General features: G+C 39.5%; 1 protein-coding gene across 11 annotated transcripts in view; it reads left to right on the top strand.

The window, feature by feature from the left end:
* FAM184A (family with sequence similarity 184 member A) overlaps positions 1–22,804 on the top strand; it is a 128,003-nt gene that overhangs the window by 35,001 nt on the left and 70,198 nt on the right. For 10 of the 11 annotated variants that reach the window (XR_008380161.1, XM_053591441.1, XM_053591450.1 and 7 more), the window contains exon 2: positions 22,349–22,804. This exon is cut by the window's right edge and continues 399 nt beyond it. Coding sequence is in view for 10 of the 11 variants with exons in the window: in XM_053591441.1 (XP_053447416.1) it covers positions 22,349–22,804 (456 nt within the window). In the remaining variant the exon portion in view is untranslated. Of the gene's footprint in view, positions 1–15,219; positions 15,258–22,348 lie in introns of those variants that run through there. The other variant, XM_053591449.1, reaches the window with a different exon arrangement.

The following is a 22,804-nucleotide window of genomic DNA, read 5'->3' as shown; positions in this document are numbered from 1 at the left end:
AATTGAGTATAAGGTTTCGTCGCGCTGCTGCACCTGCGGTGGCAGCAACCCTGCGGCAGCCAGCACCCTCCCCCACAGCCGATTGCAGTTGCCAGTTTGCAGGAGAACGCGGGAGCAGAGTGGAAAGATTTGTTAAGTGTGGACTCCTGCACTGAGTTGGGAGGTCGGATAGGAATGCTGTCTGGAACAGAGCAGCTGAGGTTGCACAACAATTAGGTGAAAAAACTATGGAAACTCCAAAATGGCTATTGGCCAGGTAGGGTGGTTACCTGCGGTAACAGTATGAACTGTAAATCAGGTATAAGCCTGGGAACTAGTCACAGCGCCACCTGGCATCCAGAAAGTATATTGCATTATAAATATATTCCTACGAAAGTTGATCCCTACGTCATACATATAGATGTATATTTCTACATATATACAAGATGGTTGGTGCCTTTTTTTTCTCATCACTTTCTTGGAGGAACTGTCATCAATTTTTATTATTTTTTATATATTTTTTATTTTTATTTTCTCTATTTTTAATTTTTTTTCTTCTTTTTTAACTTTTTTATGAACACTTTTCTTTTCTCCCTTCTGTCTTCCTCTTCCCTTCCTATGGTTTCTGAGAGTGCTAACATCAGATTTCTAGAGAATTTTTTTGTTTGTTCGTTTTGTTTGTATGTTTTTACCCTTTTTTCTCAATTATTTTATGATTATCATTATTTTTATATTGTAGTTTTTTTGTTGTTGTTGTCTGTATGTCTATGTGTTTCTGCATCTGTGGACTTGTGTGTCTGGTAGCCTTTTTATCTGTTTATTTGTTCATTTGGTCTCAATGAGTTTGGTGTTTCAACCTGCAATTCTGAGCTCTCAGCACTCCCCTCCACTCTCACTCTGAAGTCTGGAGGCCTGTTCCCCAGGAGTCCAGATTCTTGGGTGATTTCTTGAGGGGTGTGGACAGGGCCTGGACTGCAGCTGGTCAGTGCTGATTCTGTGGCACGAGAGTGAGGAGACGACAGTTGAGAGGGAACCACACCGGAGCAGCAGTGCCCTGAGGTGCAGAGCAGCAGCCGTTTTTGGCAACAATACGGCCCACCCCCGGATATTCTGAAGCCACAACCCCTGTCTCCCTGGGCAACCAGAGGAGGCTGAGCATCTTCTCAGAAGGCAACCACTGCTGAACAGATCTGGGACTGAAACACAGGCTTCATGAGTAAAGGGTCTGCCTGTGGTGGTACCGGCCTGGGTGGAGCGCGGAGCCAGGAAATTCCCAGGGTAGGACTGACCCAGAGAACCGCTTTACTGAGCCTAAGACACACCAGGCCCTCAGGGGATCATCAGCCTATAGACAAAGGAAGGCAAGAGGCTAGAGCTGACCATGCTATGAATACAAACCTGCAGGAGTAAAGACAGGGCCTGAGGCACAGGTTCTGGGAACTCAAAACAGCTTCTCTTCTGCAGAGGAATTTAGCAGGGACAGAAAAAAATTCCCACAGAGTTGTTCTGTCAGTAACATCAATCAGGGGCAGGGCTGGAACTGAGTGAACACCCCTCAGCCTCCATCAAGCACCCGAGGTTGTCAGGCCTCACCACCCCCTGCTGGATAGAGGCAGAGAGCAGTGGCCTGGCCGAGAAGATACAGATGTCCTTGTGATACAGGCAGGTGCAAAGCCCTGGAGTATCTGCCCACGGGAGGCAACTGAGTCACAGCCCTGCGGGGCTATCAGTGACTGGGTGTGACAAAGGTGCAAGGTGGGGAAGGAGGCATCAACCTTCCTAGACTACTCTGTTTGCTGGGTGGATCCTCCAGACTTCACGGAGCACCGGAGCAAGTCATATTTGAGTTGTCACCAGACCCCTGTGATGCAGTCTTTGAAACTCTCACACCTGAGACAGGTGCTGAATGAGACAATTGATTTGGAACTTTTGAACTGAGCCAATCACCTGAGGACTACTCAAGTGGTGCCCTGGGTGTGTGGTTACCTTAAAAGGTAAATATAGACTCAGGGTGAAAGGATGATCGTCCATATTTCAGGCAAATGGTAGCCAGAAAAAGCAGGCGTTGTAATTCTATTTGCAGACATAATAGGCTTTAAACCAACAAAAGGAAGGAAGGATAAGAACAGTCAATTCATATTTGTTAAGGGTAATACTCAATATAATGAGATTTCAATTATTAATATTTATGCACCCAACCAGAATGCACCTCAATTTATAAGAGAAACTCTAACAGACATGAGCAACTTGATTTCCTCCAGCTCTATAATAGTCAGAGATTTCAACACTCCTCTGGCAGTGTTGGATAGATTCTCCAATAAGAAGCTGAGCAAAGAAATTTTAGATTTAAACCTAACCATCCAACATTTGGATTTAGCAGACATCTACAGAACATTTCATCCCAACAAAACCGAATACACATGCTTCTCATCAGCCCACGGAACTTACTCCAAAATCGATCACATCTTAGGTCACAAGTCTAACCTCAGTAAATTTAAAGGAATAGAATTTATTCCTTGCATCCCCTCAGACCACCATGGAATAAAAGTTGAACTCAGTAACAACAGGAACCTGAATACTCATACAAAAACATGGAAGTTAAATAACCTTATTCTGAATGATAGCTGGATCAGAGATGAGATCAAGAAGGAAATTGCCAAATTTTTTGGAACAAAACGACAATGAAGACATGAATTATCAGAACCCCTGGGATACCACAAAGACAGTCCTAAGAGGGAAATTTATAGCACTCCAAGCCTTCTTCTTCTACTGACAGAGAATGGAAAGAGAGGAAGTCAACAACTTAATGGGACACCTCAATCAACTGGAAAAGGAAGAACATTCCAACCCCAAACCTAGTAGAAGAAAAGTAATAACCAACATTGGAGCAGAATTAAATGAAATTGAAAACAAAAGAATTGTACAACAGATCAATAAATCAAAAAGTTGGTTTTTTGAAAAAGTCAATAAAATAGATAAACCTTTGGCTAACCTAATCAGGAAAAAAAGAGTAAAATCTCTAATTTCATCAATCAGAAACAACAAAGATGAAATAACAGACTCCTCAGAAATTCAAAAAATCCTTAATGAATATTACAAGAAACTTTATTCTCAGAAATATGAAAATCTGAAGGAAATTGACCAATACTTGGAAGCACGTCACCTTCCAAGACTAGCAAGAATCAAGTGGAATGTTGAACAGGCCAATATCAAGTTCTGAAATAGCATCAGCCGTACAAAATCTCCCTAAAAAGAAAAGCCCAGGACCAGATGGTTTCACGTCAGAATTCTACCAAACCTTTAAAGAGGAACTAGTACCTATATTATTCAACCTGTTCCAAAACGTAGAAAAAGAAGGAAGACTACCCAACACGTTCTATGAAGCAAACATCACCCTTATCTCCAAACCAGGAAAAGACCCAATGAAATAAAGAAAATTACAGACCAATATCACTAATGAATATAGATGCAAAAATATTCAACAAGATCCTATCAAACAGAATCCAGCAACACATCAAACAAATTATACATCATGACCAAGTCGGTTTTATCCCAGGGTCTCAAGGCTGTTTTAATATACGTAATCTGTAAGTATAATTCAGCACATAAACAAATTAAAAAACAAAGAGCATATGATTCTGTCAATTGATGCAGAAAAAGCTTTTGATAATATCCAGCATCCCTTCATGATCGGAAGAAGGGACATTTCTCAAACTGATAGAGGCCATCTATAGCAAACCCACAGCCAATATCGTATTGAATGGAGTTAAACTGAAATCATTTCCACTTAGATCAGGAACCAGACAAGGCTGCCCATTGTCTCCACTGCTCTTTAACATTGTAATGGAAGTTTTAGCCATCGCAATTAAGGAAGAAAAGGTGATCAAGGGTATCCATACAGGGTCAGAAGAGATCAAACTTTTGTTCTTTGCAGATGATATAATTGTATATCTGGAAAACCCCAGGGATTCTACTACAAAACTCTTAGAAGTGATCAAGGAATACAGCAGCGTCTCAGGTTACAAAATCAACATTCATAAATCGGTAGCCTTTATATATATCAACAACAGTCAAGGACTCTATTTCATTCAAAGTGGTGCCAAAGAAGATAAAATATTTGGGAGTTTAACAAAGGACGTGAACGATCTTTATAAAGAGAACTATGAAACTCTAAGAAAAGAAATAGCTGAAGATATTAACAAATGGAAAAACATACCATGCTCATGGCTAGGAAGAATCAACATTGTTAAAATGTCCATATTACCGAAAGCAATACACAATTTTAATGCAATCCCTATTAAAGCTCCACTGTTATACTTTAAAGATTTTGCAAAAATAATACTTCGTTTTATATGGAATCAGAAAAAACCTCGAATATCCAAGACATTACTCAGAAATAAAAACAAAGCAGGAGGAATCACGCTATCAGACCTCAGACTGTACTACAAATCGATAGTGATCAAAACAGCATGGTATTGGCACAAAAACAGAGAAGTAGATGTCTGGAACAGAATAGAGAACCAAGAGATGAATCCAGCTACTTACCATTATATGATCTTTGACAAGCCAGTTAAAAACGTTCAGTGGCGCCTGTAGTCCCAGCTGCTCGGGAGGCTGAGGCAAGAGAATCGCTTGAGCCCAGGAGTTGGAGGTTGCTGTGAGCTGTGTGATGCCATGGCACTCTACCGAGGGCCACGAGGTGAGACTCTGTCTCTACAAAAAAAAAAAAAAAAAACAAAAACGTTCAGTGGGGAAAAGATGCCCTATTTAACAAATGGTGCTGGGTGAACTGGCTGGCAACCTGTAGAAGACTGAAATTGGACCCACACCTTTCACCATTAACTAAGATAGACTCTCACTGGATTAAAGATTTAAACTTCAGACATGAAACTATAAAAATACTAGAAGAGAGTGCAGGGAAAACCCTTGAAGAAATCGGTCTGGGCGAGTATTTCATGAGGAGGACCCCCCCCCGGGCAGTTGAAGCAGCTTCAAAAATACACTATTGGCACCTGATCAAACTAAAAAGCTGCACAGCCAAGAACACAGTAAGTAAAGCAAGCAAATAGCCCTCAGAATGGGAGAAGATATTTGCAGGTTATGTCTCCGACAAAGGTTTAATAACCAGAACCCACAGAGAACTAAAACGTATAAGCAAGTAAAGAACAAGTGATCCCATCGCAGGCTGGGCAAGGAACTTGAAGAGAAACTTCTCTGAAGAAGACAGGTGCACGGCCTACAGACATATGAAAAAATGCTCATTGTCTTTAATCATCAGAGAAATGCAAATCAAAACTACTTTGAGATATCATCTAACTCCAGTAAGATTGGCCCATATTACAAAATTCCAAGACCAGAGATGTTGGCATGGATGTGGAGAAAAGGGAACACTGTTACACTGCTGGAGGGAGTGCAAATTAATACATTCCTTTTGGAAAGATGTTTGGAGAACACTTAGAGATCTAAAAATAGATCTGCCATTCAATCCTATAATTCCTGTACTAGGTATATACCCAGAAGACCAAAAATCACATTATAACAAAGATGTTTGCACCAGAATGGTTTTTGCAGCCCAATTCACAATTGCTAAGTCATGGAAAAAGCCCAAGTGCCCATCGATCCACGAATGGATTAATAAACTGTGGTATATGTACACCATGGAATATTATGCAGCCTTAAAGAAAGATGGAGACTTTACCTCTTTCATGTTTATATGGATGGAGCTGGAACATATTCTTCTTAGTAAAGTATCTCAAGAATGGAAGAAAAAGTATCCAATGTACTCAGCCCTACTATGAAACTAATTTATGGCTTTCATATGAAAGCTATAACCCAGTTATAACCTAAGAATATGGTGAAGGGGGGGAGGGGGGAGGATGGACAAAGGAAGGGTGATTGGTGGGATTACACCTGCGGTGCATCTTACAAGGGTACATATGAAACTTGGTAAATGTAGAATGTAATTGTCTTTATACAATAACTAAGAAAATGCCAGGAAGGCTATGTTAACCATTGTGATGAAAATGTGTCAAACTGTTTATAAAACCAGTGTATGGTGCCCCATGATTGCATTAATGTACGCAGCTATTATTTAATATTAATAAAAAAAAGAATATGCATTTAAGGGTCTTCCATGTTAGTTTGGTTTATTTTTTCCCATGGTTTAATAGCTCATTTCTTTTTAGTACTGAATAATATCCAGACTCAGTGTCTAGATAGACCACAGTTTATCCATTCACGTTCTGAAGGACATCTTGGTTTCTTCCAAGTTTTAACAATTTTGAATAAAGCTGCTATAGACACCCATGTTCAGGTTTTGTGGGATGTAAGTTTTTAATCCTTTTGAGTATATACCAAGGAGTGTGATTGGTGGATTGTATGATTAGAATGCATTTACTTTTGTAAGAAACTGCTAAACTGCTTTCCCAAGCAGCTGTAGTATTCCCTTCAGCAGCGACGGGGAGTTGCTATTTCTCATCAGCATTTGGTGTCATCTGTGTTCTGGATGTTGGGTGTTCTACTCCTATTGTGTGTGTAGTTGTGTCTTGGCTTGGTTTGCAAATTCCTAATGACAGTAAGCACGTTTTAATGTACTTAGTTGCCATCCCCATGCCTTCATTGGTGAGGTGTCTATTGAGATCTTTTGCCCATTTTTTTTATTTTGTAGAGACAGAGTCTCACTTTATGGCCCTCGGTAGAGTGCTGTGGCCTCACACAGCTCACAGCAACCTCCAACTCCTGGGCTTAAGCGATTCTCTTGCCTCAGCCTCCCAGGTAGCTGGGACTACAGGTGCCCGCCACAACGCCCGGCTATTTTTTGGTTGCAGTTTGGCCGGGGCTGGGTTTGAACCTGCCACCCTCGGTATATGGGGCCGGCGCCTTACCGACTGAGCCACAGGTGCCGCCCTTTTGCCCATTTTTTAATCAAATTATTTATTTTCTTATCATTGAGTTTTAAGCTTTCTTTATTTTGGGTAACAGTCCTTTACTTTTGCATTTTACTTCTTTTTATAAATATAGAATGTTGAAACTGAAACCAAGTTGGGTGAATATTTTGATTAGTAAGAACCCTAGTTCTTCATAATATTTTCTCCTGGTCTGTGGCTTGTGAGATTTTTTACTGAATCCCCCTGCTCTTAGTCTCATACCTCACCCCTGCCCTCCTCTGTACCCATTGTCCCTAAGCCAGGAGCTGCTGTAGCTCACTTTCTCTTTTTTGCTAAGTGTATGGGGGGAGTTAATTTCCTGTCTCTTTGATTCACCTGATGACCTGGGGATTTAACTGCAGGAGGTGCACTCCAGAAGGGGCTTAGCTTACATAGAAAACTGCCCCTCTCCTGTCTTACTTATACTCAGAGAGTAGTTTGGAGAGAAAGTCTGTTTGCTTAGGCCTGGAAAATGGGATTGAGGGCTTGTCCAACCCTGAATGGGGGACATCCTGTATTAGTATCAATGTCTTCTATAGCCACAGTCCCCAACCTTTTTGGTGCCAGGGACCGGTTTCATGAAAGACAGTTTTTCCATGGACAGGGTGAGGTGGGGATGGTTTGGGGGATGATTCAAGCACATTATGGTTGTTGTGGACTTTATATTATCATTACATTGCAATACATAATGAAATAATTATACAAACTTGTCATAATGCAGACTTAGCAAGAGCCCTGAGCTTGTTTTCCTGCAGGTAGATGGTCGCATCTGGGGGTGATGGGAGACAGTGACATCTGAAGTGTGTTGCTGCTGTAAAGCCTGTCATCAGATGCACCTCAATTGTCACTTGCTACTCACTGATAGGGTTATAAGTCTGCAAGCAGTTGATGTGTTACAGTCTCTGTGCAATTAAACCTCTCTTCTAATGATAATCTGTGTTTGTAGCCGCTTTTCAGTGCTATTGTCACCACCTCAGCTCCACCGCAGATCATCAGGCATTAGATTCTCATCTGGAGCGTGCAGCCTAGATCCTGCCCTGGGTGGTTTACGGTAGGGTTCGTGCTCCTATGAGAATCTAATGCAGCTGCCGATCTGACAGGAGGTGGAGCTCAGGTGGTGCTGCGAGTGATGGGGAGTGTGTGTGAACACAGATGGCACGTATCTTCCTTGCCTACCTCTCCTCTCAGCTGCCATGTGGCCCTGTTCCAAATAGGCCACAAATAAGTGCTGGTCTACAGGCTAGTTCTGTGATATAAAACACAAATAGAAATGGCTTTGCCAATGCTTAGCAAATACTATTTTACACACTTATTCTAGATATATATTGCTATAATTAGCTTAGCTTATTGACATTTTAAGAAAACATTTTTATTCTTTGAAAAATGTTACCATTTTTTATTCTGTCAGGCAAAACACAGTTTTGGTGTCTTCGTCTTATTCAAGAATAGTGTAGATGTTTGTATTTGTCAGATAGCAGACAGTGAAGTCATACTATCACAGTAAACTAAAAGTAATATCAAAAACTGTGCTGCCCTGCTGGCTGATATCATAGAAGAGCTCGATTCAGTGCTGTTTTCTTAGTATGTTTTCAGTAGATCAAAACATTTCATTAATTAACTGTAGCACTGATGTGAAATAATAGAGGACCACATATTTAAACGTTAGACTGCGTAATGCAGTACAGTACATATAGGTCCCCGGCAGGTCTTGCAGAAGGGCAGCTTTGGAGAGCTGACAAGAGACTGTATAGGCTGAGACTTATGACAAAGACTTCAAAGAGGAAACAAGAAGTGAGATGCTTCTGAAGGGTGAGTAACAGCTGTGTAAGGTAGGGAGAGTAAGGAGAGTGACATTATAATAGATATGTGTGTACAAGGAACACAATGAGCTATCTCACCATGACCAGAAAACTGTGGTCTTTTCAGAGAAGACTGGACGGGAGCATCTGTTCTGGTGAGAAAATATGTACTTGGATTGGATGGGTAATACAGGATAGATGATTTTTTTATTTTTAAGTTTGTTTGTTTTTGAAGAGTCTCACTATGGTGGCGCTGGTGGCTCAGCGAGTAGGGTGCCGGCCCCATTTACTGAGGGTGGTGGGTTTGAACCCAGCCCTGGCCAAACTGCAACAACAACAACAGCCGGGTATTGTGGTGGGCTCCTGTAGTCCTAGCTACTTGGGAGGCTGAGGCAAGAGAATCATTTAAGCCCAAGAGCTGGAGGTTGCTATGAGCTGTGATGCCACGGCACTCTACTGAGGGTGACAAAATGAGACTCTGTATCTAAAAAAAAAAAAAAAAAAGAGTCTCAATATGTGGCCTCGGGTAGAGTGCTGTGGTGTCATAGGCTCACTGCAACTTCAAACTCTTGGGCTCAAGTGATCCTCTTGCCTTAGCCTCCCAAGTAGCTAGGAATAAGGCGCCTGCCACAACGCCTGGCTAATTTTTCTGTTTTTAGTAAAGATGGAGAGTTAATCTTCTCAGTCTGGTCTTGAAACTCCTGAACTCAAGAAATCCCCCTGCCTTCACCTCCCAGAGTGCTAGGATTACAGGCTTGAGCCACCTCACCCACTGGGCCGGCTCTATACTAGATACTTTCATTACCTTCTTTCAGGTAATCCTTATAAAAATTCCATGAAGTAGGTTCCAATACATAGTATTCCTAATTTACTGATGAGGAAACAGATACTTAGAGTTGAGTAATTTGGCCAGGGTTGCACAAGCAGCATCAGGCATTCAAACCCAAGTTTTGTCTGACTACAAAGCCTGGGTGCCTTTGCCATCATAAAAGACAAGATATTTGGCAGAATCCTATAGAATTTTGAGCAATAAAAAATTATGTAACAAATGCCATGCTTAGGGTGGTAGGCAGGAGGGATGGGAGCAGAGATACCTTAGCCCAGGAGAAACAGCAAGAGTCTTTGCAGTAGCAACACTAGCCTTGGTTTTGAAGAGCCTAGACCAACACAATGATAGGGAATGGATGGCCAGACAGAGTTAGAAGATGAATCAGTACACATTGGCCACGAAAATTAATAACGGATTTCAAGGCCAGAGGATTGGGTTAATGATATTGTCAAAAAGAAGAAAAATATTGAGATTGTTTTTTGTATAAGGAGAAATGGTGAATTTAATTGCATGTATTTGTGTGAACTCTTTCATGCATTCAGTACATAAACATTACGTGGAAGGCTCAGGATTATAGATGTGAGCATCATCCTGCTTAGAGGTAAAGGTAGATAAACGGTCTAAGGAAGAAGTTGCAGTAGAATGCCCAAAGTTGCAGGATAAGGAGAAAGAGGAGGATAAAAGAAGCAGAGAATATATTTTTGGATTAGAAAAAGGGCCATGGTTTTCTGAAAGGGAAAGTCAGCAATGCTAAATATGCAGAAGATTAGGAGAATGTGGAAGGAAGCAGCATTGATTACCTTAGGAACCTGAAAAATGTGCCCACTCTCCTTCATATACTTGCTTTTAAATGCTCCACCACACCCACTGGTGGATAAATGCTGACGGCAGTGATTGCACAGGGACCCGCATGGCTTGTCGCAGCTTGCTTTCTTTACATTTCAGTTTCCTCCTGGGTCCTGACTCTTGACTTCCAATTTCCCTTTATTTTTTTGACCCTGCTTTTGCCTTTACAATGTTTCCTTTGGTCTTGAAATCTCAACTTTCTGTCTGGATTCAATTTAAATAAGAGACACTCTTGTCCCTTCCCTGCAGGAGACCAGCAGTTTCTTTCTTTTCCCTCTGAGTAGTTCAGGCAATCTATTTGTAGAGTTGAGAACCAGTTATGTTCTACTTTTAATATAAAACATTTTATTCATTATTCATTCAGTCTACCTTAAAGGCTTTGTACCATTCTGGATTCATAGCAGTGGTTGATTTGTAAGATACATCATTATTGTATGTACTTCTAAGGAAAAAAAATACTGTCAATTAAACTATGATATGGAATTAATTGCATCATGCACCCTGATTTATGAAATGTTTAAATGTGAAAAAATATATGTCTTAGAGTCATTGTCCAGCACCACTGTGGACATACAAATGGAAAAATACATATATAATATAGAGATAGTAAATCTCTTAAAATTACTACAGATACTCATTTTCCCAATTAAATTTCAGTAACATTTTTTTTTTTTTTTTTTGTAGAGCCATAGTCTCACTTTATGGCCCTCGGGTAGAGTGCCGTGGCATCATACAGCTCACAGCAACCTCCAACTCCTGGGCCTAAGCGATTCTCTTGCCTCAGCCTCCCGAGTAGCTGGGACTACAGGCGCCCGCCACAACGCCCGGCTATTTTTTGGTTGCAGTTCAGCCGGGGCCGGGTTTGAACCCGCCACCCTCGGTATATGGGGCCGGCGCCTTACCGACTGAGCCACAGGCGCTGCCCAAATTTCAGTAACATTTTTAACTTGAACTGTCTTTCCTGGGGATTCCCCCTCTGTGTTGAGCATTATCAGACCACACCAACATCCTTCCTATCTTGTACCTTAATTCAGTTGCTTTCCTTCCAGTTCTCTGCAACTGCCTTTGCTTGGTTACTACAGTATTCATCTAGTTTTTTTCTACTGAAAATTTCTCATGCTGTGTACCTTCTCATGCTGTACCATTGCTATAGTTTGACATTAAATACAAGGTGTATGTATGTTATTTAAAATTGTCTGCCATTCTGAATGTTTATTTTGAGCAGTTGTGTGTGGGATTAAGACCACTTAGGCTTTTCTTTGCCATAATGCATGTAAAAAAGTATTGGGCACATAGTAGGTGTTCATGAGAAGCTAGCTGATGATTTGATTTTTTTGCTAAAGTTTGGTAGCAGAGATTGCATTGCATGGATCCTGAATGAGAATATAGTAGGACTTCTATTGCCAGTTTCAGAATTCAAGTTAAATCTTGTGGCAAAACAAACGTGTTCTATACAAGACAATAACTCTGACATTAATGGACTTCATAAATATTTTCCAAATAGGAAAACAGACAGCAGCTGTATCTTTAAAGGTAGTTCTCAAAGAAATTAGATTTTTAAAGTGCTTTTAAAATTTGGGTTTTATAGAACCTGTGGCTTAAATAAACCCAAATGAACTCTTTTTGTTAATTGCCTGGTAAGTGTTTCATTTGGACAAAGTCTATTACTTGAATTAATGTGATTATAAAATACATGAAAAATAGCCTTTTAAAAAATTTCCTTTCTTATTCAAACAAAAGAAACTTGACCAAGGGAAAAGGATGGAAGTAATTCATTCCCGGGACTGAACTACTCTGTGTGGGATGCTTTTGTTCCCATTCCATCACCTTGAATTCCACATCTTCCGTGTACCTCTCTGGCCTGCTCTATAGTCATTTATAGAAAATGAACATTTGGCTGAATATTTAGTGAAACTATAGGTTGAAAGACTTTATATATTACATCATATTGTAAAAGATGGTTAGGATCCTCAATAAATGTCTATTCTGCCATTTGATTTGTTTCTCTACACTCTAACAGCTTCTTAAAAAAATTCCCTCTATAGCTGTGAACAGTTCAAGCCTGAACTTTGGCTTACAAACCCTACTCAGAAAAAGAAAGGACAGGTCATCTACAGAGATAGCTGCTGTTACTCAGGCAAGCCATCTTAAAGGGCTTACCACAGCCAGGCCTGGCACTCAGAGAGGCCAAGGCAGGTGGATTGCTTGAGCTCAGGAGTTCCAAGACCAGCTTGAGCAAGAGCCAGACCCTGTCTCTTAAAAAAAAAAAAAAAAAAGCTGGTGTTGTGGCAGGCACCTGTAGACCCAGCTACTGGGGAGGCTGAGGCAAGAGGATCGCTTGTGCCCAATAGTTTGAGGTTGCTATGAGATGTGATTGTCATGGCACTCTACAGAGGGCAACAGAGTAAGACTGTATCAAAAGAAAAAAGAATTGTTTACCACACAAGAGTAGAAAAGGTTTGTCTTAGGGACTAAACCTTTTGTATTGAAAATGAAATTCATTGCCTGTTTTTTTTCTTAATGGCTTTAAACTGAGTAGGTTATTACAAAAGGACACTAGTTTAGAAGAGTATGTGGGGTAATATAGAAGTAGACTAATAAAACATACTCTTCATAACGTGACATTAGGTCCTCTAAACGCTAGTAGATAGGGTGAATTAAGAAAACCCAAGATTTCTACAGAGATAAATTTGACATTAAAAAAACTATAAAACTATAAAAACCGTATAAGTCTATGCATTATATAAGATGCTCAGCCTAGTTTCTTCAAAAATGTCAATGTCATGAAATACAAAAAAAAAAAAAAAAGAAAGAAAAAGGCTTAATATTTTTCCAGATTAAAAACACTGAAAAGGTATAACAACTAAATACAATGGAGAATCCTTGATTGGATCAGCATTGACAAAGAAAAGCTGCTATAAATTTCACTATTGGAATAATTTGGTAAACTTGAACATGGCTGTGTTTTAGAAAATAGTAGGTAAAATTTCTTGGGTGTGATAATATGATTGCCTTGCACTTTAGGAAATAGCATACTAAGTATTTCATGACGAGTCTGGGTAGTTGTAACTTATTTTCAGATAGTTCAAAAGAAAGAAAATTCCCACATATATGTATACACATGTGCACTTGCTTGATGCTGAGTTTGGGATTTGTTCTTTGTAACATTCAGTCTGTACTAAATGTTGTGTAGCTTTTGCTTCTTGCTTTTTTTTTTTTAAGATGCACATTCATTTAGTGACTTCCTCATTTTATATTTTTTTCTTTTGTGCACCTCATTATGCTAACATGAGTTACAAGGGACTATCGCATGAATGCAGTTTTATAAACTCTTTGGTTTTTTCTTATATTGCAGTGATTAATCCTGTTATCTTGGTAATATAGGTAGCATAAATTCATGTTGTCATTACCAGTACAACAGATAAGAAAATATGGAGGGATTTGGACAATTTCTTCATTTTCAAAATAAAAACAGCTTTAAGCACATTTTATATACGTTCCCTTTTATGTTAGTGATGGCATATTGGAATGTGGTGCTAATACCCGGGCTCCAAATGTTGAGCCATTTTATAGAAATATAAGATTCCTGAAGATACTTAGAGCTCATCATTAATATTAGTAATTTGTGAAATGATTGTTAACAATTGGTAAAAATTTTACTGGGATACCAGTGAGTATGAATTGAGGTACAGAGCTCTCGTCCATGTTAATGCTCTTGAACAGCCAATATGGCAAAAGGTAAGTAACTCACTGTTTTGGGGAAGTTTGAGAGATTATTTTCAGTATTCTTTAGTTCTAATGTCTTACGGCCCAACTAACCTTTCGGTGACTAGCTCAACTAGAAGAAACAATTCTTTGGCCAGGTGTGGTGCTCCTGCCTGCAATCCTAGCACTTTGAGATGGCTTTAGCCCTGGAGTTTGAGGTTGCAGTGAGCTATGAGGATGATGCCACTACACTCAAGCCTAGGAGACAGAGCAAGACCCCGTCTCCAAAAAACAAAAACAAACAAACAAAAAAACCCAGCCATCATGTTAGCTCTCTAGCTGTATTCCTCTTTCCGACCATTTCGGAGCTTCTCTCTACCATCTGATTGTTTCCACCTATTAACCATCTACTCATCTGCTTTTGTTACTCTGCTGAATGTTCTCTCCCTCAAATTATTTCTAATCTAAGGTTTCGATTCTGAATACAGTGGCTTAGAGTCCTCATTCTTCTGGATATTTTTGCAGCCTTCGACACTGTCCACAGCCCATCCCTTGCATCTATGCCTCCATTCTGCTCTTCCTCAGCATGTGCATGTCTGTGGTCCTTATCCTCCTCTGCACCCCTGGACTCTGCCCAAGAACGTGTGCTATGGCTTTTTTGCTCTTTCTGCCTTGTGGATCTTGTCTAGCCTAGCAGCTATCAGTGTCTCTGCAGTGCAGACCATTGGCGTATTTCTAGCTCCGGTCCCATCTTTACCCTCAGAGTCTTGCGCTTCTCAAATCTTTGTGCCTTTCCTCTTATTATAATATTCTTCAGCCTGGAATTGTCTGTAGGCTACCCCTTAACATTTTGACAAATTTAAGAGATTCTAGTTGCAATAAAGCAAAAGCATTTTTCTCAAAATTAAAAGAATATTCATGCATCTCCCGCTCCTTACAAATACTCATTTTGTATTTCTCCTTTCCTGCAAGACTTATTAAAATTTTACTTTGACTCATTGCGTGAATATTTCTTTAAGGCCAGTCTTCACTAAGCTCCATTAAGAGAAATAGACATTGTGTACATGCATCTAATTCTCTTTTGTATTTCCTGTGCCAATTACAGTTCTTGGCACAAGCAGACAGTAGAGGGGCAGAATGAATGAAGTCAGGATTCACCATTAAAGATTGCTAGTAAGCTATCAAAGTTTATGTAGGTATTTGGATTTTTTGTATTTCCCTTAAATATATATAAATTCTATTAAGCATAATGATTGATAGTTATGATTATTAACTATCAATTAAAATTGTTAATCATTATTAACATAATGATTGATAATTTAAATTTTTAAAAAGTTTAAATTGTAATTTTTATAAATCTCTTTAATTTTAGTGGATAATTTTTAAGGAAACTTGCTTTGCTCTGTCGGTAATTAAGGAATATCCTTAAATTTGCTGCTTTTATTTTCACTGTTACTTTTTTTTTTTTTTTTTGAGACATAGTCTCACTCTGTTGCATTGGGTAAAGTGTTGTGGCATTATAGCTCACAGAAACCTTGAACTCTTGGACTTGAGCAATTGATCCTCTTGTCTCAGCCTCCCGAGTAGCTGGGACTACAGGCACCAAGCACAGTGCCTGGCTAGTTTTTCTGTTTTTAGTAGAGGCTACATCTTGGAGTCTTGTACTTGCTCAGGCTTTTCTGGAACTCCTGAGCTCAGGCATTCCACCTGCTTCTGCCTCCCAGAGTGCTAGGATTATAGGCATGAGCCACTACGCCCAACTCATTCTTAGATTTTTCTAAAGCTAAGGCATTTTGAATATTATTCTTTTACCACTGTTAATCTGCTAAAAAGGTTTAATATTTTCTGATTAAACTTCTTACTTTCTGTTACTGTTATTAACAACATTTTTCATAATAGAAAGCTTGGAAATACATAGTCTTCTCAATTAAAATTTTTTTACACACCTTTAAATATGAATATGTACAGTTTTCTTCCTCTAAAATTGGATCTTATTATATAGTTGCTTTATGTTACATATTCTTTTTGGTGTTATGAAATATGCTTGCTTTATTTGATATACTTTTTCTTGTATTATAAATGTGCTTTTTGATGGTTTCATGGTATTAAACTATATGAATATACCATCATTTATTCAATGATTCCCTTACCTTAGCAATGTTAAGCCTAATGGTACAATATGCAGTAATTATGATCTAGTTAAAATATATTAATAAGCTAGTATAACACACTACTTTAGTGAATGCAGTTTATTACTAATGTACTTTCTATACTTTTTCACTGAATATACTTTATGATTAATGAGTTATATTTTAGTGGGAACATGGTTATTATTGTCAATGTATTAGTCAACTTAGGCTGCCATGACAAAACACCCTTGATTAGGTGGCTTAAAAAGAAATTATTTTCTATAGTCTGGAATTTGGGAAGTCCAAGATCAAGGTGTCTGACAGTTCATTTCCCCGGTGAGGGCTCTCTTCCCAACCTACAGATGGCTGCCTTCTTAATATGTCCTCACATGGCAGACAGACACGGGAAACAGCTCTCTGCTGTCTCTTCATAAAATAGAACTGTAATCCCCTTAGGAGGGCCCTGCAATGAAGGTCTCATCTAAACCTAATTACACAGGCCCCATGTACTAGCATGTGGGGTCTAGGACTTGACCATGAGAGTTTTATAGATATAATTAAATCTATAGCAACCAACAATGAGAACTATTTCCGAAACTACTTATCATTATCATTTTTTCTTTTGCCTTGGTAGAGAAATCTTTAATAGCTTTAATATGAGGCACAATTAAATATAGGACTGTAGACCAGAATCCTAGATCCAGCCCTTACATATCAGGGTTTGAGGTGACTTACACCAAAATTTCATGCAATAAAAATTATGAATTGACATAAAAAAAGAAAGAAAAAATGGAGATACAAATATATTAATCATTTCAATCAATATCATTGCTATGGTGCCTTGAGTTTCCTCCAAAGCTGAAATGAAATTGTAATCAATTGTATAGTTTTGATTACTAGAAAAGATAATTCCTAAGGGGCATTCCTTTTCCTTTTTTTTTTCTTTTATTGGGGATTCATTGAGGGTACAATAAGCCAAGTTACACTGATTGCATTTGTTAGGTAAAGTCCCTCTTGCAATCATGTCTTGCCCCCAGAAGGTGTGCCATACACCAAGGCCCCACCCCTCTCCTTCCTTCCCTCTCTCTGCTAGAAACTACTTATTTTTTACCTACACATTATTTTAGGAACTAGGATCTAGAATTATTCTCATTTTACCTATGGAAAAGATTGTCTGGAAATGTTCATAGAAAAAGTAAAAATTACTATTGCTTATTCGTCATGAAATACGTAATTAAATTATGCCTCACTGCCATAAAATGAAAACTATAAAGTTGCTGAAATGAGTTGTGTACATTTTCATTCCATGAATGTTCATAGTTCCAGAAAAACTGCAAATATCTCTTAATGTCTTTTAAAATATTTTATGACTAAGAGACTTTAGAGCCAGGTGCGGTGGCTCATGCCTGTAATCCTAGCAATTTGGGAGGCTGAAGTGGTTGATTGCCTGAGCCTACGGGTTCAAAACCAGCCTAAGTAAGAGCGAGACCCCATCTCTAAAAATAGCCAGGCACTGTGGTGGGCACCCAGGGAGGCTGAGGTCAGAGGATCGCTTGAGCCCAAGACTTTGAGGTTGCTGTGAGCTATGACACCATGGCACTCAACCAGAGGCAACAGAGTGAGAAGAGTATTTCAGTAAAAAAAAAGAGAAAGAAAGAATAGACTTTCGAGAATTTCCCTTTCTTATTTGGAAAATAATAGCCAATTTTATGTATGATTATGATCATTTACTGAAGTTTCCTTTAAAATTAGTCTCACTCTACATAAGTGATACAGCTAATAAGGAAACTTTACCACGTTTTAGTGCTTTATAATTTAAAAAAATAGTTATATAACATCAATTTTTAAAATTTTAGTTTTTGTTCTTATAAAACACTGTCACTAAGGGATCTCTAATATTTGAGACACTTGGAGGTTGGAGAAACTGATTTTACTTAAGAGTTAAAAATCCAGGTTGGGTCAGTTTTACTACTTCAAGTCATATCTTTGTGTTCAAAGAACACAGAGAATTGTTATGTTACCTTAGTCTGAGGAATAGTAATCAGAGAAAGATACTAATTAATGCTTACATTTATAATTATGTAGAAAAATGAACAGTTGGAGGATGCTATATTTAGGTAAGCTCAACTTGAAAATTCATATATAGCATTCTCGTTTTAGTATTTTTTATTGAATCATAAATGCATAGATTATATATACATTAATGCACGTATGGGATACAGTGTGTGCTGATTTCATATACAATTAGGAGTGTTTAAAATAGTGTAATTAATTTCATAGTGATATATTTCAAATGATCATTTATGAAAGCAGTATTGATTTTGTGTTATGCTTGACTTCATTTTATTTTTCCTTTTTAAGTTTTTAGAAACTAATTTTAGCATTGCTTTTTCTGGAAAATACCAGTATTTGTTCTGCATGAATATATATTTTGCAAAATATATTTTAAGAATAACATAGTTGGTTTTCTCAGCCTATGACTTGTGTCTAATAGTAATAATTGAAGCTAGTGCAAATTTAGATCTTTTATTTGTTTTTACTTTTGGCTGGCAATTTTGTCTATGTATAGATTAGAACAGGCATCAGTGATAAGGTCTTTTCCACAACTACTCAGCGTTACTGTTGTGGGGGGAGAGCAGCTGTAAGGCAAACGGACATAGCTGTGTTCCAGTAATACTTTGTTTGCAGTGACAAAGCAGCAACCACATTTGGCTCACAGGTTATATTAAAATAGTTTGCTGACCCCAGGATTAGACTGTAAAGTGAAGTAAAGCTCCTTATCACACTTTTATTTGTCAGATGTTTTGTTTGCTTTGCTTACATCCTCCTCTAACTTCCTGCTTTCATTCCTACCTGTATTCTCTTTAATTTCACCTTTGCATTCCCCTTTCTGAGTGCTTTTATAGCCTCAGCGCTTTTTCGGGCTCTCTAAGAACCTCATCTATCTTTCCAACCTTTTGTCAAGACCCCCCCCACATTTAGTTGATCAAACATCGGCTGAGTTTTGGGAGTGAGTAATGGTAAGGAAATGGATGTTCTGGATATAATGGAGGTGGTGGATAAAGAAAAGATAGACTCCCATGGATTTGGAGGCAGGACTCAAGCTGATTCCTGCCACAAGGGCAACAAGAAATTAAATATTAAAAAAATGAGAAGAGTATTTCAGTAAATTTTTGACAAGATAAGAAGCCTCCCTATCTCATGTTTCCCCGGAAATATGAATCCCATCATTTCCTGCAGCAAAGTGTGTATTGGTTCTCCTTTGAGATTCTCTCTCTCTGAATTCTCTTTTCCTCTGGGTGATTGGTAGATAAAGTGGGCATGGGTGCTGGCCTGCCCTGGAGAGGCCAAGGCCTGTGGCCCACACCAGCTTTGCTCTAGGCACTCTGGCAAATGGACTTTTCTCTGGAAGATTGGCTTGTTTTTCCTTAGGGACCCTACTTGAGATAGGAAAAAACAAAAGCACAACACAGAACGTTTCACCTCTTGTTACTCTTAGTACAACACAGAACATTTTACTTCTGTTCAGCACACTCATTACAACATAGAACCACCTCTAAATACAAAAATATGCCTGGCTTTCCTCGCTACCAATAGCCAGTTCCCCTGGGCACCAACTGAGTGTCCTGTAATTCAGTTCCAATTCTGATGCCGTCTACCTGGAGATGACATCAGATCCCACAGGTTAAGGCCTGTTCCACAAGACTTCCCCCCATTTCAGAAGCCAGTCAGAAACCCTGAGTTCTGACCAACCCATATAAATTGCGGGTTCCCACTGCCCCCTTGTAGGGGTCAATCAATTTGCTAGGTTGGCTCACAGAACTCAGGGAAACACTTAATTTTACCCGTTCTTTATAAAGGGTATTACAAATGCTATAGATGAACAGTTAGATGACAAAGATGGACTGGTCAAGGTCTGTGGAAAGGGGTGCATGGCCCTCCTGGCACCTCTTCCTTGTTCAGAAATCTGGAAGCTCTCCAGCCATTGTGCTTTTGTATTTTTAATGGAGGCTTCACTACTTAGGCATGATTGGTGATCAGTTCAGCTGTGGGCCTGTCCTCCCTGGAGTCTGAGGAATGGGTCTGTAAGTTCCAACCTTCTAGTCACAAGGTGGTTTCCTCTGGCAACCAGCCCCCATCCCAAGGCCATCCAGGAGCCCACCAAACGTTACCTCTTTAGAACAAAAGATACCACCCAGGAAATTCCAAGCAGGGTAGGAGCTCTGCGTCTGATGATTCTATCACTCAGGAAGTTACAGAGGTCTTAGGAGCTCTATGTGAGGGAGTGAGGACAGACACCAAATGTGTATTTCTTAATATATCACAGATGCTTTCATTCTTTTCTGACCATTGACTTGGGAGGCAGGTATGAACCCAGGAAATGGGAAGACACCAAACTTTGTTGGGTTATAGGCTACTTTAAAGCTTAAATGCATAAATGAAAGGAGCCCTCTATGGGATCTAAGCTAACTCATTAGGGGCGTAATTTGGGATTTGGAATTAGGGTTTGGAATTAGAGCGGATGATTAAGCCCTTCTGTGTACATGTTTTCCAATGAACCTTGCACAAAAACAGGACAGATGGGTTCCTGCCATCTCTCAATCTTTTTACCATTGTTATGATTGCATTTCATAATACCTAGTTATGGCAGACCCAGTGAGTTTGTGGACAGAGCTCTGGGTCTGGAAAATAAAGCCCTGTGTGGACGCAGTGAAGCCCCTGCAATGGCGTAGGCTTTCGATGTGTGTTGTTCCTTCTCCAAGTGCAGCTGCAGTCTGAAAGGGTGACAGCCTATATTTAGCAAGTAGGATCAGGAGGTAGCAGGGATATTTGGAGAGCCAGTGAGTCTGCCTCAATTGCCTTAAGCTGCGTGGATAAATTCTCTACAGAAATGGCAATACTTTTGCATTTTAATTGCAGTTTCTGGTGTCTGGTGCTGGAATTCATTTTTAAAGCCAGATAAGATCACATTAAAATGAGCAAATCTCCAGGAGTCCGATTTTTAGCTTTTGGAGTCTTGGACTGTATCATGTTTAAATTTCTTTTTACTTCAGGAGAAGCAAAGTAGGCAGTTCCCTAAACTTTAGGTAACAGTCATAAACATTGCACTGTTTGACCACACTGGTAACATGGAAGGCATCCAAGGAACAGAGGAAAGAGGGAGAATGCTACTGTACAGGGAATATGTTGTCATTTGGAATTAAGATTGTAAGTCTCAGTGGAATCAGTCATTAAAGCAGAGAACTGAAGTGAAAATAAAGGCCTGTACTCAAAACACTCAGGCTCAAGGAATCAGGCAGTGAGTAAAACTATATAGTATTTCATACATGAAAATACTAATGGGATTTTGTAAAGAGACCATTAGAAATTTGGGAGAAAAGGATCAGCTTTAAAAGCAAACTGTAGGGGAATTAGAAAAGGAAATTTCAAAAGGTAAAATATCTAAATAAGCCAGGTGGCGCCTGTGGCTCAGTGAGTAGGGCGCCGGCCCCATATGCCGAGGGTGGCAGGTTCAAACCCAGCCCCGGCCAAACTGCACCAAAAAAATAGCTGGGCGTTGTGGCGGGCACCTGTAGTCCCAGCTGCTCGGGAGGCTGAGGCAAGAGAATCACGTAAGCCCAAGAGCTGGAGGTTGCTGTGAGCCGTGTGACACCACGGCACTCTACCAAGGGCAGTAAAGTGAGACTCTGTCTCTACAAAAAAAAAAAAAAAAAAAAAAAAATCTAAATAAGCCATTAAACAGATAAAAGAAGCTTTTGGGAAGACTAGGGCCCAGAGAGCATCCGCTCACTGAAGCCCCTCTGACCGGTAGAACACCAGTGTAGGGCAGAGCTTTACTGTGGGGCTTTTTCTCCTGATCCCCTGCACAGTCCCCAGGAAGCTAGAAACCTCCTTTCTCTTAAGCCAGGTGGCTTCCTTTGTCCCTTTCCTGCTTGCTGTTTCTTTTTTAATGAAAGTCTTAATTTTGACGTTTTAAAATACTGACTGAAAAGTCTTCAAATACAAATTTTAAGATTATGTTGAGCAAATCAATCAGAATACAAAGGCAACAGCATGAAGCTTCAGTGTTTAACATTTACCATAGCCGATATTGAATGTGATTTACTGAGTTCTCCCTTCTTCAAAACCATGCAGGTAATATATGCTTTGAACACTAAAAACGATGAACATGAATCTGCAATTCAAGCCCTCAAAGATGCTCATGAAGAAGAAATACAACAAATTCTTGCAGAAACAAGAGAAAAAATATTGCAGTATAAGACCAAAGTGACAGAGGAGTTAGACCTTAAGAGAAAGATTCAAGTTTTAGAAGCATCTTTAGAAGATCACATAAAAATGAAGCAGCAGGCTTTGACAGAATTTGAAGCTTACAAGCACCGAGTTGAGGACATGCAACTTTGTGCAGAAGCCCAGCATGTCCAACGCATAGTGACCATGTCCAGAGAGGTTGAAGAGATTAGAAGGAAATTCGAAGAAAGACTGCGGAGCTTTGGACAACTTCAAGTACAGTTTGAAAAAGACAAGCGACTGGCGTTAGAAGATTTGCGAACTGCTCACAGGCGGGAGATCCAGGAGCTGTTGAAGTCCCAG

Source organism: Nycticebus coucang, chromosome 5 (assembly GCF_027406575.1).
Source record: "Nycticebus coucang isolate mNycCou1 chromosome 5, mNycCou1.pri, whole genome shotgun sequence".
In the NCBI taxonomy this organism is placed as follows: domain Eukaryota; kingdom Metazoa; phylum Chordata; class Mammalia; order Primates; family Lorisidae; genus Nycticebus; species Nycticebus coucang.
The sequence above is the reverse complement of the archived record's forward strand: the minus strand, read 5'-3'. Positions and strand labels throughout refer to the sequence as shown.